Here is a 14,202-nt window from a genome sequence, read left to right as displayed (position 1 = left end):
TCAAACTCCCTCTCCTGTGTCAGGAGCATTAATCCGCAAACACCAGAGGTTTATGTCCGAAGAAGAGACAGAGGGGTTCTGTTACTTGATTCGAATAAAGGGAGAGGCCATGGGGCATTCCCCCTGGGGTCTCTCAAATTTTTGGAGGGCGCCGCCTCTTTTTATCCCAATTTCCCGACCGCATTTCCCTCTCTCTTTCCCCATTGGCTGAGGTACTCGAGAGGCACAGCCTTCCCGGAACGCCTAAGACTCCCTTCTAATGTATACCCCCCCCCTTTTTTTTAATTCTGATGGAATTTATGGTTCTTCCCATTGTTTCCTTCATCTCTCGATATCCAATTCCATTTATCAGCAGACCTACAGTTTATCTCTTTCTTTCCGTTCATCGATCAGTGGAATCCTTCCCATTACTTCTTTTATCTCTCAGCACTGGTTTTACCCACCCCCAGCTTGTTTGCAAAGACAGGTCCCTCGTTCCTTTCGCCTGCCTGTGCCCCTGGGTGCTGGCACAGCAGGCAGCCCGCAGCCCCAGCCCGCGCACTCGGCCTGCCCATGGAGCTGTGCTCCGCAGCCCGGCCCGGCTCCATCTGCTGCCTGCTGCTCCCAGCCCCGGATCCCCGGCTCCCTCCTCCCGATCAGCCCGGCCTGACCCAGCACTGGCCCTTCCGAAGGGATCCCGCTCCCCGAGGTGGCAATAAACCCAGCTGGGATCCTTTACGGGATTCTTCCTCCCCAGCTCAGCCTGGTTGCAGCCACAGTTGCCTCGGACATCTTTGTATAATTTAGTGGCTAGAGCAGCATTTTTTCCGTTCTTCCAAAGAAAAAAACGTGTAGAAATGTGTCCGTTCTTCCCAAAGAAGGACGTGTCCATTCTTCACCAAAACCCTAGGAGTTGCTCAGGACAGGAGTCAAACTGGATTATATTTTGCCGCATCTTAAGCGTGACATCCCATGGAGAATGAATAGGAAGTTGGGGAGGGTGAGGAAGGAGCAAGGGGAGGGGGATGATGCATTTCCCACAGCAGCATCGGGAGAGGGGAAGGAGCAGCCGAGACGCTGCCGTGCCTTGCGCCGCCCCCTCCGTCACCCCACAGGCGGAGCTCCTGCGGGAGCGCCCTTGCCCTGCCAGCCCTGATTGCTGTGCATGCTCGGGGTGGCCACGGTGGCTCTGTGTGTGCCCGGGGCTGGCTCTGTGTGTCCAGACTGGCTCAGGGCTGGCTCTGTGCGCTCAGGGCTGTGCCCAGGGCTGGCTCTGCGTATGCCCGGGCAGGTTTGTGCTCCTGGGGAAGCCCACCCTGCCAGCTCCGTGTTCTTTGTCTGGCCCTCGCTGCAGCCTCCCAGGATGGGGCTGCACATGGGGGCTCCCAAACCCTTCCCCTTGCCTGGCTGTGTCGGTCAGGACTCATGCCGGGTGTGGGGAAGGTGACACCTGGCACTGATGCCCAGGTCACCCACACCTGCTTTCTCAGTGAGCTGCCTTCAGCTCGCACATTGGCTGGAACGAGCTCGTGGTCCAGGCTGGGTGGGTGTGGGTGATCCCCAGCGCCGCAGGGACTCAGCACAGCCACCCTCGGTGAGCTGGCCTAACAGGACTGTAGGCTCAGGAGAGCTCTTTGCAGCACCCACCCGTCCCTGTCTATCGGCAGATTAACACCGGCGGTGAGAAGGCAGCTAATGCCTCTGAGAGGAAATGGATCTTTACCTCTGGTATCTTCAAAAGCCAAGGAGAGCGAGGCAGGCTGAAAGGCGTGTCAGCTTCCTTCCCCACAGCCCACAAATACTCCTCCTAAATGTGGGTGAACATGTCTTTCCTCACAGAGAACAACCTGAACGCTGACCCTGGGGCACTCGCAGCAGCATGTGAGCCTGTTTTCATTCTCTAAAGAGATCTGCGTTTCCTCCTCAGCCCCGTGGGGTGTTTAAGCCAGAAATGAAGAGCAAGTTCTTTGCTTTCCATTAAGCTGGAGCAGGGTCACAGCTCCTTGGTTATCCCCAGGGGGTTTATCCCAGTTGTGTACTAGCCATGGTGCGGGCACAGATCCCAGCCCTGGCTGGGCACCAGCGGGATGTGGAGCTACAGCGCTCCCGCTCCGTTGGCAGTGCGTTGGCAAAGGGCAGCGGGCAGCGGCAGTGCCTCCCCGTGGAGCAGAATCCGCCCAGGAGCCCGGCATGGCAGCGATCCTGCCGGAGCCAGCGCCCCGATGGGGGGCTCGCCCTGGTACCCGTTGGCATCGTCGGGGTGCCACTGCCCCAGGGCCCCCAGAGCCCCACAAAGCCCTTGGATCCGGGCACAGCAGCTCCAGAGGGTGGCAAGCCAGCAGTGGCATCCCAGAGCAGATGGGAACTCACACCAGGCCCAGCTCTGCACTCACACCCGGCCCAGATGTGCCCTCACACCCGGCCCAGATGTGCCCTCATACCCAGCCCAGATGTGCCCTCAGACCCAGCCCAGATGTGCCCTCACACCCAGCCCAGCTGTGCACTCACACCCAGCCCAGCTGTGCCAGCAGAGCCGGGCACAGCGGCTGTGCCGTGGGCTGGGCTGGGCCTGGCAGGGTGTGCCCGGAGCAGCCACTGCCCTGCCCAGTGCTGCCCCAGGATGTCCCCATGGACACGGTAGCCCCATGGCCCCAGCCAGCCTGCAGCAGAGGGATGGTGGTGGCCCCAGAGGGATGGTGGTGGCCCCGGCCAGCTGAAGCCGAGGGATGGTGGCCCCGGCCAGCTGGAGCCGAGGGATGGTGGTGGCCCCAGCTGGATGGTGGTAGCCCCAGAGGGATGGTGGGGGCCCTGGCCAGCTGGAGCAGAGGGATGGTGGTGGCCAGCTTGGAGCAGAGGGGTTCTGGGGGCCCCAGAAGGATGTTGGCCCCGGCCAGCCGCAGGGGAGGGATGGTGCCCCTGGCCAGCCGCAGCAGAGGCGTTCTGGTGGCCGTGGTTTGGCCAGCGCCCGAGCCGGCTGCCCGCACAGAGCACAGGCCCAGTTCACACACAGCCCTGACTGGAGGCACTGGCAGGGCCGGCCCCGCTTCTCCACGGCGTCCTTGGTCCCTCCCAGCACCGGCGCTGAGGCCGTGGCAGCGCTGCTGCAGGGGGGCTGCAGGGCGGCCTTTCGGGTGCCTTCTGGTGGCATCCCGCCAGCTCGTTCCACAGACGCGGGATTTCCAACATGGAGCTCTTACATAACCAGGAATGACTTTCTGAGGGAACTTTTGCTCCTCCTGCTTTCCCAAGCTGCCCTTTCCAAAAGAATGGCAAGGTGTCCTTTGGCTGGAAGGACAGCCCTGATCTTGTAGCAGGGATGCTGAAGCCAGAGCCGGTTTTGGTCTGTCAAAACCAGGGCTATTAACTCTATCCAAGAATATCCTGTGAATGTGAATCCACACTCGGCTCCCTTCTCCCAGTGCAGGCAGCAGAGAGACAGGAAGCACAGGCAGTGCTGGGGCAGAGGGAGCTCTGGTGCCCTGGGACCCAGCCTGGCTTGCGTTACAACAGGACACAAAGTCCCGAGTGTTCCTGATGGAAAGCAGAGAAGCTGCAGTCACCACTCACGTTCCTGTGCTCGTGCAGGGCCCAGCTCTTCTGGAACGTTCCTGGCCCTCCTCTCCCTGGTGAGCCAGGGAAGTGCTGGAGGGCACTCCAGAATTCCCCGCAACACCAGCACCTCTTTGCAGCAGGAGCCTCTCAGTGGCAGGCGTTTGTTCCCAGCCCTGCACAGTTCCTCCCGCATGCTACGCTTCCTGTTTTCCTCCCGCACGGGAATGCAGATGTATTCCAGGGAGCGGGCAGGAGCTGGGGGCTCCTGAGACCTTCGGAACCGGAGCTGTGTGGCCCGCAGCTCAGACATTGGCAGCCCATAATCGTAATCACCGCTGGCAGTCCCTGAGCCACGGTGCAGCTCCTCCTCGGGTGCCGCAGCCCGGCTGTGTCACCCTCAGGGCTCTGCTCCCAGTCACAGTCCGCATCCCAAGGTGCAGAGCAGGAGCCGAATCCACCCTCTCCTCTCTCTTCGTGCACTGAATAAAAGCTCCCCGCCCTCCCCTGACTCGGATGGATCCCAGCCATCCTCTCAGAAGCTCCATATCCATCACCTGGTCCCTGAGCCATCCATGCCCTCGGGCTCTGCGCTCTGCTTTTCATCTATCACAGGAAGGAAGGCACTTCCTCAATCTGACAGGGCTTCTCCCTGGCCCCGGCTGGAGTTCCCTGAGTTACAGCAGGGCTGGAGCTCTTTGAAAAACACCCGGAGGTGTGAGAGGAAAAGTCATTAGCACAGAAAAACCCTGGTGGCACAAACGATCCTTCTGCAAACTGCTGCTCCAGCTTCATTAAAAGCACAGCCCCGGGCTCCCATTCCAACAGGATGGATTCGCTCTGGGTTATCTAAATGAGAATGATCATTTCTGCAGGGGGAGGAAAAAAGAGGAAAGCAGGAGGAATTATTCTGTATGAATTATGTGCTCAGCTTTCATACTGACCTATTGAGTCAGCAGTGAGAGCTGGATTTCCTAGAACGCCTTTCATGCTGGATTTTGGAGACGTTCTTCTTTTCACCCCCGAAAGATCACTCGAATGGCCTTTCTCACACCGGCAGCGTGGGCTCCAGCCCGGGTGCAGGGCAATAATGGAGTTAGCAGCAGTTATCCCAAGCATTCATCCTTCTGGATTCCCGCAGAATTCCCGCAGAATTTGTGCTCCCTCCTGGCGTGGGTTGGGCACGCGGGCATCGCCGTGGGCGTGTGACCCTGAGGCGGGGATGGCTGGTGTGGAACAGGCACTCAAACTGGACAGCAGCTCCCACAGCAGAGCAATTCCCTCTGGAAAAGTGCGATTCCTTCGCCTGGGAACAAAAGTTTTCTGCCGTTTTAGCTGCTGAGCTGCCTCCCTGCGGCACGAGGCCGATCTCTGGTGTGGGCAAAGGTGGCGGGCACACAGTGCCGCGGTGCTGGGAGGAGCAGGATTATCTCTGTTGGAGCAGCCAGGAGCTGTGTGGATTTGGCCACACATCAGGCAGCCTGTCCCCTGTGTCACAGGCCTCCCTGACACTCCTGTCCCTTGGAAGCTGACGCCCAGGCGAGGCACTTGCACCGCCCCGGATCGGGCCGTGTCCCGTCTGACCCGTAAGAAAGCCGTGTCTGTGGGTTTATTTCACACGGGAGGAACTGGCGGGTGAGGAACCCCAGCCCTCTGTGCCATGGTTCTCTTCCCCTCGCCCGCCTGGGCAGGGGTGTAGCAGCAGGACCCAGGGAACACAAGAAAAGAGAGGAATCAGGTCCTCTTCCAGAAGCCTCTGCCGAGCTGGAGGCCGTTCCTTGTTGCATTTGAGCCGTGCAGAGACTGCAGCTGACATCCAGCACAAAGGCAGCTGCCACCGTGGGTCACGGTGTAACACATCCAGCAAGAGCAGGAATCGAAGAAGGGCATTGCAGCTCAAAGATGGAATGACAGAGTTTACTCCTGAGGAGTGGCTGATGGTCCAGAAATATTTGCAACCAGCTTATTCTATAGAAGGAGTTACAGAGCTTTTAATGGCGAATGAGAGGACAAAGTCGCAGGGCAGGAGGGGTGACCGATGATGATTTTGTGTTTTGGTTTTTAAGCTGTTTTCAGCTGGTTCTGCTTGCACATTGTGCCTGAGCCGAGCTGCTGCAGCCTTTGTGTCCCTTCAGCAGGGCTCGGGACCATTGCCGCGTGTAATGGCACTGGGGTGGTGCGCGGGGGAGCTGCCGTCTAACCTGCTGCTGTGGCCCCGCAGATCTTCCACATGACCTACGACCTGGCCAGCGCCGTGGTGAGGATCGTCAACCTCATCGGGATGATGCTGCTGCTGTGCCACTGGGACGGCTGCCTGCAGTTCCTGGTGCCCATGCTGCAGGACTTCCCCGACGACTGCTGGGTGTCCCTCAACCGCATGGTGGTGAGTGCCGCACAGGAGACACCCTGACCTGCTCGCGTTTCCTCCTTTTGCCCTGGTTTATGTTTCCCCCGTTTCCACTCCTCCCACGGCCTCTTTCCAAAGAGTGAGGCCGATGAGCAGAGCCCTGGCCAGGTGCTGTGTTTTTCATCCCCTGGATCAGCTCATGATAAATAATGAGAAATAATCGGCTCAGAGATGGTGGGTGGGGCCTCCCCTCTGGAACATCCCGTGCTTCCCATCCCACCTCTCGGCCCTAAACCCAGCCCCTCCGGCACCCACAGCCTTCCCCGAGCTTCCCGTTCCTCCGTACATCCCCCGGGCCGGCTCACAGCTTTCCTGCGCCGTGGGCACGGAGGCAGATCCTGCAGGGACAGAGTCCCGGGGGTCAGGCAGATCCTGCAGGGACAGAGTCCCGGGGTTCAGGCAGATCCTGCAGGGACAGAGTCCCGGAGTTCAGGCAGATCCTGCAGGGACACAGCCCCGGAGTTCGGAGCAGGAGCGGCCCCGGCAGAGCCGCAGAAGGCAGGAGCCAGGCTCCCTCTCCTGGCACCGAGCAGCAAGGAGCCGGCATGGAAAGGGCTGCCCGCGGGAATCGGAGTGTCTGGGGTCCCAGAGACAGGGCTGGGGCTGCTCCACAGTTCCCGTTGCTGGTCCCTTTGCCCCATGCCCCCGGAAGGGTCGGTGTGACCACCCAGCCACCCCGGGGAGAGCCACGGTCACGGGCTGGGCAGGCAGACTGCCCAGTGCCACCCCGAGCTGTGCCTGCTGCTGCTGGGAGGGAGCTGGACACCATATGGCAAAGGCACGGCGAGTTCATGGTACCTTTCAACCATCTCGCTGAGAATGCAGGAGCTTTTATTCAAAGGGACAATGTCCAGTTGATTAAGCAGCAAAAACTGACAAAGCTTAAAAAATTGCCTCTCATTGCAGTTCTTAACCTCCAGATTCCCCCAGCCAGTTTCTTCTTGAATAAAGGAAATAATCGGGCACTGGGGCAGAACAGAACAAATGTAAAATGTATCGAAGCTGTGCCAGCCTGCCGTGCCTCCCCCGTGCAGGGCTGTGGGCACAGGCTGCCCGTGCCTGCAGGAGTGAGCATCCATGGAAAGCTCATCTGTTCGCTGTTTGTTTATGCGTCTCTCCCCCTGCAATATTGGTTCGCTTCCCGCTGCTGCGAGGTGCCAGGCTGCCAGTTTGGAGCCTGGAACCCTCTGTTTATCCCCAGCACAACAGCAGCCCGTGCAGCTGCTCTGCCCTTCCCTTTCTGCTGTTTATGTGGCACGAGCAGTCAGAGGTCGGGGCCCATGGCGCAGTCCAGGGCTGAGAGGACGCTCAGCTCCTCACCCCAGGGAGCTCCGAGGTGCAGGGGGACTCATCCCCGTCCCGGGGGTGACTTCGCCCTTTGCAGGATGGCTCAGAGCAGCAGATTTGGAGCACGATTCCCTCACCCCAACATTTGGCTGCTGATGGCAGCAACTCCTCCTGGCTCCTCTCCATCCATCCATCCATCCATCCATCCCTCCCTCCCTCCATCCCTCCCTCCATCCATCCATCCCTCCCTCCCTCCATCCCTCCCTCCATCCATCCATCCCTCCCTCCCTCCATCCCTCCCTCCATCCATCCATCCCTCCCTCCCTCCATCCCTCCCTCCATCCATCCATCCCTCCCTCCCTCCATCCCTCCCTCCATCCATCCATCCCTCCCTCCCTCCATCCCTCCCTCCATCCATCCATCCCTCCCTCCCTCCATCCCTCCCTCCATCCATCCATCCCTCCCTCCCTCCATCCCTCCCTCCATCCATCCATCCCTCCCTCCCTCCATCCCTCCCTCCATCCATCCATCCCTCCCTCCCTCCATCCCTCCCTCCATCCATCCATCCCTCCCTCCCTCCATCCCTCCCTCCATCCATCCATCCCTCCCTCCCTCCATCCCTCCCTCCATCCATCCATCCATCCGTCCCTCAGGGAAGAGGCACAAGCTGGGGTTGAAGCTGCAGTCAAGAGGAAGGCTCTGGAAAAGTGGCAGCAGATGGGGCAGAGGAAGGAAAGATTCAGCCGAGGCAAATCCCAGCAGCAAGGCTGGGGAGAGAGGAGGAGGCATTCCAGAGGCAGAGTGGCTCCGCAGGCTCCGGGAGGGCAGGGGAGGGAGCTCCTACCCAGAGCAGAGCTTTCCTCGTGCTGCAGCCTTGTCTTCCCAGCCTTGAGAGCCTCTGAAGCTGGGAATTAAACTTGCCTTGGGGGAATTTTTTTTTCTGCTTCTTCCCTGCATCTAAATCACCTTCTTTTTTTTTTTTTGTTTTTTTTTGTTCCACTTAAAAGAAGTGGGGAAAAAAAATCATTATCCCTGAAAACAGAGCCTCAGGAAAATGGGATGAAGAACTGGAGAGTTCTACAGCTGCACCTGTAGTTCAGGGGGCTTCCACTCCAGGAGCTGTGCAGGAATCTGCCAGCCCCAAACCAGCCTGGGGTCAGAATACTGAGTGCAGTAGCTCTTCTGCAACCAGACAGGTTTTTTCTCCCAGTAATGTCCTTCAATCCCCTGAGAAGAGTTCCTGGTGTGTCACAGGGACCAGTGGTGGATGTGGATGGCTTTATCACTGAAACAGTTTCCATCGAATCAAGAGGGGAGTGTTGAGAGAGGCCGCAGAGTCAGGAAGCAAGAAACCGGAGCTGTGGGCTCTGCTTTGGTGGCAGGCTCCAGATGGAAGGTTCCAGAGTGGCTCTGGGTGATAGGCAGGGCTGGCAGGGGAGAGGCCGGGGTGGCCTCTGTGCCAGGGAGCCGGGAGGATGGATTTGGGGACATTCTGTACCGGCCTGGCCACAGCTCTGAGGAGATAAATAAATACCCTTGGTGCTCAGCTGCCCTGATTACACACAGCAGCCAGAAATCCGGGAAAAGGGAATCTTCTGAAGCTGCTGCAGCCAAGGGGAGCTGGAAGTGAGGTCCAGATGCTTCGCAGGCTTTGTCCATGAGCGTGCTGCTCGTCCTCTGCTCCGGGGTTTCCCACCACTTGGCACTCCCTAAAACCAGCCCTGATTTCCATGCAGCAGGGAAGGAAGGTTCATCACCTCCCATCTGCTTTCCTAAAGGTTAATCCTCACCCAGGGGATTTGTGAAGGGTCTGGCGTTGCCAAAACCATCTCGGGGCCTCGATAAATCCCCGAGTCCGGTTCCTCTCGGTGCTTTCCCCGTGCCCCATGCCCCATCTGCAGCAGCCGGGGAAGCAGTTGGTATCTGGCTGACTCTCAAGCGGCAGGGCACGGTGTTTGCAGTATTAATTGCCGAGCCCCGCTCCCAGGGGCTTCAGCGTCAGCTTTCCCGCAGTGCCCCTCATGAGAGCCTGGAAGCACTGGTGAGTCAGCTGCAGAGTGCCTGCTGCTCCCCCAGCGCCGGCCCGGCAGCTCCTCTCCCGCAGACCCCAGCTCTGCCGAGCCCTGGGAGCTGCTGGGAACACTGGCTCCTCCCCTGGGCGCTGTGCTGAGCCCACAGACCCTGCAGGGAGGGCAGAGATGCCCCAGGCCACTGCAGCCACCGTGCCCGGCAAGCCCTGGCCAGCCTCCCCTCCGCCAGAACGCGGCGAGCAGAATCCCTCCCTCGGAGCTCAGAGCTCGGAGCTCAGCCCCTCCGTGCTCACAGCACCGTGCTGAGGGTGCCGATGGACGGGGGAAGAGGAGTGGCTGCTGTTGATGCCTTTTCCGGGTCTTAAAATCAAGAGTCAAACCTTGGTATTTATTTTAATCAAGATTTTACCTTGGTATTTATTTTAAGGATCCTTAGGTGCACCACATCGAGGTCAAATGCACCAAAATGCACCCCGCAAAATGCACACCCCAAAAGATCTGGTAGAACATTATAGGTCTTACTAATTAGCATATCTATCAATATTGATAAATATATCAAGCCCGGAACAGGCAGGTTCTGTCCGAGGTGAAGCCTGACCTGACATCTCCATCTGTTCCTCCGCTATTCCCATCCTTTAAACTGGGCCTGTTTGCCCAGCCCAGCAGATGCAGGGGTGGGCAGGGATGGTTGGAGACAGCTCCTGAGTTCTCCAGGTGTTAATGGTGTGGGTCAGGCAGTACATTGTGCCCAAGGACTGCGCCCCTACCCCAGGAACTTCCAGTACTTCTCCGATCTTTACTCCTCTCACTCCTCCTCTCCAGTGAGGATTCAACCAGCCACACTCACGTGTACATCAGAACCAAGACGCCCTGTCAGACACCACAGTTTGCCTTTGGGTGCTTCTGTGAGGTGCTACAGAACCCAGCAGTGCCTTTCAGGTGTCCCAGGAAGCGTCTCCAAGTACTCAAAGGTGGATCTGAGCAGGCCAGACTCTGATGCCAGAGAAGCCCTTCCAGCACTGCCAGCGTGGCTGCTAAAACAAACCAGTCCAAGAAACTGCTTCAAAGTCATTCCCCTCCCCTTTGCAGACTCTCTCCGTGCCTCTGAGTAACCCCCTCCTGACTGTGACCAGGCACAGACCTGTAGCTCCGCTTTAGCTTGCTTTGGGATTTGCCTAAGGAGAGTCATTTCCCCCCTGCAGTTTAAGGCCTCATTTCCCTCTCCTAATGGGCCATTTCAGCCGCTCCAGTGGCTGTGGAGTGGTGCAGCCCTCCCGCGTGGGGGCTGGTGTGGTGGGCTATTCCACAGGGGCTGGCTCTTACGGGAACGAGCTGTGGCAGTGTGAGGCACCCCGTGCTGATGAAGCCGAGTCCACACCGCATTTGGAACCTCTTCTAGGCCAGCCTAAAGTACTGTAGGCTTGACCCATCTGCTCACCCTGTGGAAAACAAAAAAGCCTGAAAACTAAAGATGTACCGAGAGCTGTAAGTGAAGAGCCCTCACGGAGCATCCAGTGCTCTCTGCACTCGGTATCCTAAAGGTAATTGCTCCGAAAGGCTTCCCCTTCACAGGAGCCCTTGACGCTCTCCCAGCAGAGCTCGGTTTGTTTGGAAAGCTCCGTGTTTCCTGCAGCTCTCACCCCCCAGTCTGCCACCCTTCAGTCTGGCACCCGCAGCCCATCCTCGCAGGGAGCCCTGCTGCTGCTGGGAATTGGGCTGGGCCTCGGAGCTGTGCAATTCCCAGGGAGCCAGCAGTGTTTCTGCGGGCTGCAGGGCCTCGGCGTGTCGGATGTTCGAGTTTTGGATGACTAATTCCTACAAAACACTGGCGAGCTTCCTTGTCAACAGCACTCCTGAGCCGCAGGTTGCTGGAAGAATGGCTTTTAAACCTCGAGCCTGCCTGGCACCCAGATGTTCACAGCCACTAAAGAGCCTGGCAGCCAGTTTCCTAGCTCAGCTGTTACTGCTCTGTCTGCCCAGATTCCCTCTGGAATTTCAGCTCAGTGCTTTGTCCCTGCTCTCAGGCCTGTGGTGATGTGCTGCCCTGCTAAACTACTGCCACACTGAACTCAGAGGGCAGCAGCATTCCCTCCGCTCCCAGTGAGGAACAGGGCAGGAATTCATTCAACAAGGGATGGGGCAGGACAGCTGCAGTGCTCCTGTGCCCAGAACAGCTGGCAGCGCGCTGCCCACCCTCGCAGGACGCGGCACTTAGAGCCAAGGCTGGCCACGAGTGACAGCTCCCTGCCGCTGTCTCAGGGTGAGGGGCAGTGCCTGGGCTAAAGCCATGGAGGTCACAGCAGCTGCCGCGCCCTGAGAGCAGGGCCCCAGACTGCCAGGACTGCAGGGCTGAGGGCAGGGGGCTCCTGCCAGCGCAGGATGCTGCCCGGGGGAGCTGTGTGAGAGCTCGGTGCCCGCACGGAGCAGAAGTGCATCTGCGAAATGCCACAAAAAACACATCCACCGCTTCTCTGGCCAGGCCTCGCGGCCACAGCACAGGCCTGGAGGCAAAGGGGCAGGAGGGGTCACCTCTTTGGCCCCACACCTCTGGCAGCTCCCGTGGCCGGACCCTCCCTGTGCCCTGGCCAGGGACACACTCCCTCCGCCCTCCTCTGTGTGTGGCTCCTTCGGCTGCTGGTGGCTCCTCCCCACGAGCCCAGGGCACAGCCAGCAGCTGTCACCAGTGGCCACTTTGTCTCCTGCCCTCTCTCTTGGCTCCAGGGGGGTTTTTCCCAGGTTCCTGCTCTGCTGGGAGATGAGCCCAGCCAGGCTGGCACCAGCAGGGCAGGAGCAGTCCCTCCTGGCTGTGACTGTGCCCCCGCTCCCGTGCCCGCTCTGCTGTCACTTGTGTGGCTTTGCCCTTCTTGTTGCAGTAGGAACCAGGCCTGTTCTTGCATAACGAAACCGAATCTGGCCGGGTAGTGCTATCAGCTGGCTTTGTCCACGTGCTTATCTCCTAAGCAAGCAGCAGCCCTCAGCAGAGCTTCCAGCCCTGTGCCGCAGCTCCCAGCCAGCTCTGTCGCTGTTCGCTCCCCGTAAGAGCAGTGAGAAGTTTCCGTGGGCACCAGTGGCACTGGGGAGCTGCTCGCAGAGAGGTCGTCAACCTGACTGTGATGAGACACCTCCAGGAGGTGCCCGGGGAGCTCCAGAGCTCCCAGCACTGCTGGCTGCTGGTGCTCTGGGTGGAGGTCACAGGAGAACTCTTCGTTTATTGGCGAGCCACCAGCAGGTCTGTGCGGTGACCTTCCAAGGTGGCACGTGTGTCTGCAGAGCTCCATCCACACCCTGTGCCCTTCCCAGGAATGGGGCAGCTGAGGAGCAGTCGGTGCTGCCATGGCTCTCACCCAGCAGAGGCATTTTCCCATCCTTGTAAGAGCTGTGAGTGATGGCAGAGCGGTCACTGGACAAGGTTCCACAGCCGGCACTTGCTGGCAGATAATCCCCACAGGATGAGCTGTTCCAGCAGCTCAGGCTGATGGGAACCATCAGGAAATGTGGGCTGGTTTTTGTCCCTGTGCCGTGATGTCCCTGCTGCCTGTGCGAGCTGCAGTGGAGAGCACACGGTGTCTCAGGACACCTCTCCTGGCAGATGTTGCTGCTCTCAAATGAGGCCATTTGTAGCTCCTTAGCTCCCTGAGAAAGCCCTGTTTGGCACTGAGAACTTCTCTTCAGACATTATCAGCTTCACTCTCTGCCCTTCTCATCTCTCAGGTAACGACCAGAGCCCCTGGCCATTTCCTAAATGGCTGGGCAGAGATTTTTCCCCACTCTCAGCTCCCGCTGCTGGCTCCTGGCTCAGGCTCTCTGTTACAAGTCTCAGTTGAAGTCCATTTCCCTGGGGAGGAAATGATTTGCTTCAGTTCCCCTCCCACACGTGGGTCACTGTGAAATCTCCCAGTGCATCATCTGGGTTTATCCCAGGTTACAACAGGGCAGCCTGGCTGCCTTCCCTGCTGGAAAAGCACACGGAATCACTAAAAACCAGGACCAAAGTGGGATGGCAGGTCACAGAACCTGGGCTCATTTTCCAAATGGAGTGAGCTGGGCTTGCGGGGCTGTGAGGGCTCTGAGGTGTTTGGGGTTTAGGGGCTCAGTGAGGGATATAGGAGTTATGGGGGCTATGGAGGCATTGAGGTGTAGGGGCTCTGTGGACTATAGGGTCCACAGAGGGATGTGGCACTAACGGGGGCTCTGAGGGGCTTGGGGTGTAGGGGCTCAGTGAGGGATATGGGAGTTATGGAGGCTCTGAGGGGCATTGAGGTGTAGGGGCTCTGTGGGCTATGGGGTCACTGAGGCATGTGGGAGTTATGGGGGCTCTGAGGGGTTTGGGGGTTGAGACTCCATAGCCCTCCTAGCTTTCAAAGACTCCCCAGACCTCCAAGCCACCAAAGAACTAAATCCCTGGTGTAACACGTCGAGGTGCTGCCGACAGGGATTTTTGGGTGCAGCAGCAGGGTGCTTTCCTGCCCCATGCCCGTGTCCGGAGCGCCGTGTCCCGTGCTGAAGCTGTGCTGTGTCCCTGCAGAACGACTCGTGGGGGAAGCAGTACTCGTACGCCCTGTTCAAGGCCATGAGCCACATGCTGTGCATCGGCTACGGGCAGCAGGCGCCGGTGGGGATGTCGGACGTGTGGCTCACCATGCTCAGCATGATCGTGGGGGCCACCTGCTACGCCATGTTCATCGGCCACGCCACCGCCCTCATCCAGTCCCTGGACTCCTCGCGCCGCCAGTACCAGGAGAAGGTAAGGGCAGCCCTGCTGGGGCCGCGGTGGTCTCTGTGCTGGCCGGAGGGAGCTCGGGGTGGTCTCTGTGCTGTTCAGAGGGAGCCCGGGTTGGTCTCTGTGCTGTTCAGAGGGAGCTCGGGGTGGTCTCTGTGCTGTTCAGAGGGAGCCCGGGTTGGTCTCTGTGCTGGCCGGAGGGAGCCCGGGTTGGTTTCCGTGCTGTCCAG

General features: G+C 59.1%; 1 protein-coding gene across 1 annotated transcript in view; it reads left to right on the top strand.

The window, feature by feature from the left end:
* HCN4 (hyperpolarization activated cyclic nucleotide gated potassium channel 4) overlaps positions 1-14,202 on the top strand; it is a 90,347-nt gene that overhangs the window by 51,418 nt on the left and 24,727 nt on the right. The window contains exons 3-4 of the mRNA XM_017731090.1: positions 5,750-5,911; positions 13,778-13,996. Coding sequence (XP_017586579.1) covers positions 5,750-5,911; positions 13,778-13,996 — 381 coding nt within the window. The remainder of the gene's footprint in view (positions 1-5,749; positions 5,912-13,777; positions 13,997-14,202) is intronic.

The sequence above is a fragment of the Corvus brachyrhynchos genome, unplaced genomic scaffold (assembly GCF_000691975.1).
Source record: "Corvus brachyrhynchos isolate BGI_N302 unplaced genomic scaffold, ASM69197v1 scaffold164, whole genome shotgun sequence".
In the NCBI taxonomy this organism is placed as follows: domain Eukaryota; kingdom Metazoa; phylum Chordata; class Aves; order Passeriformes; family Corvidae; genus Corvus; species Corvus brachyrhynchos.
This window is presented reverse-complemented; position numbering and strand designations above follow the sequence as displayed.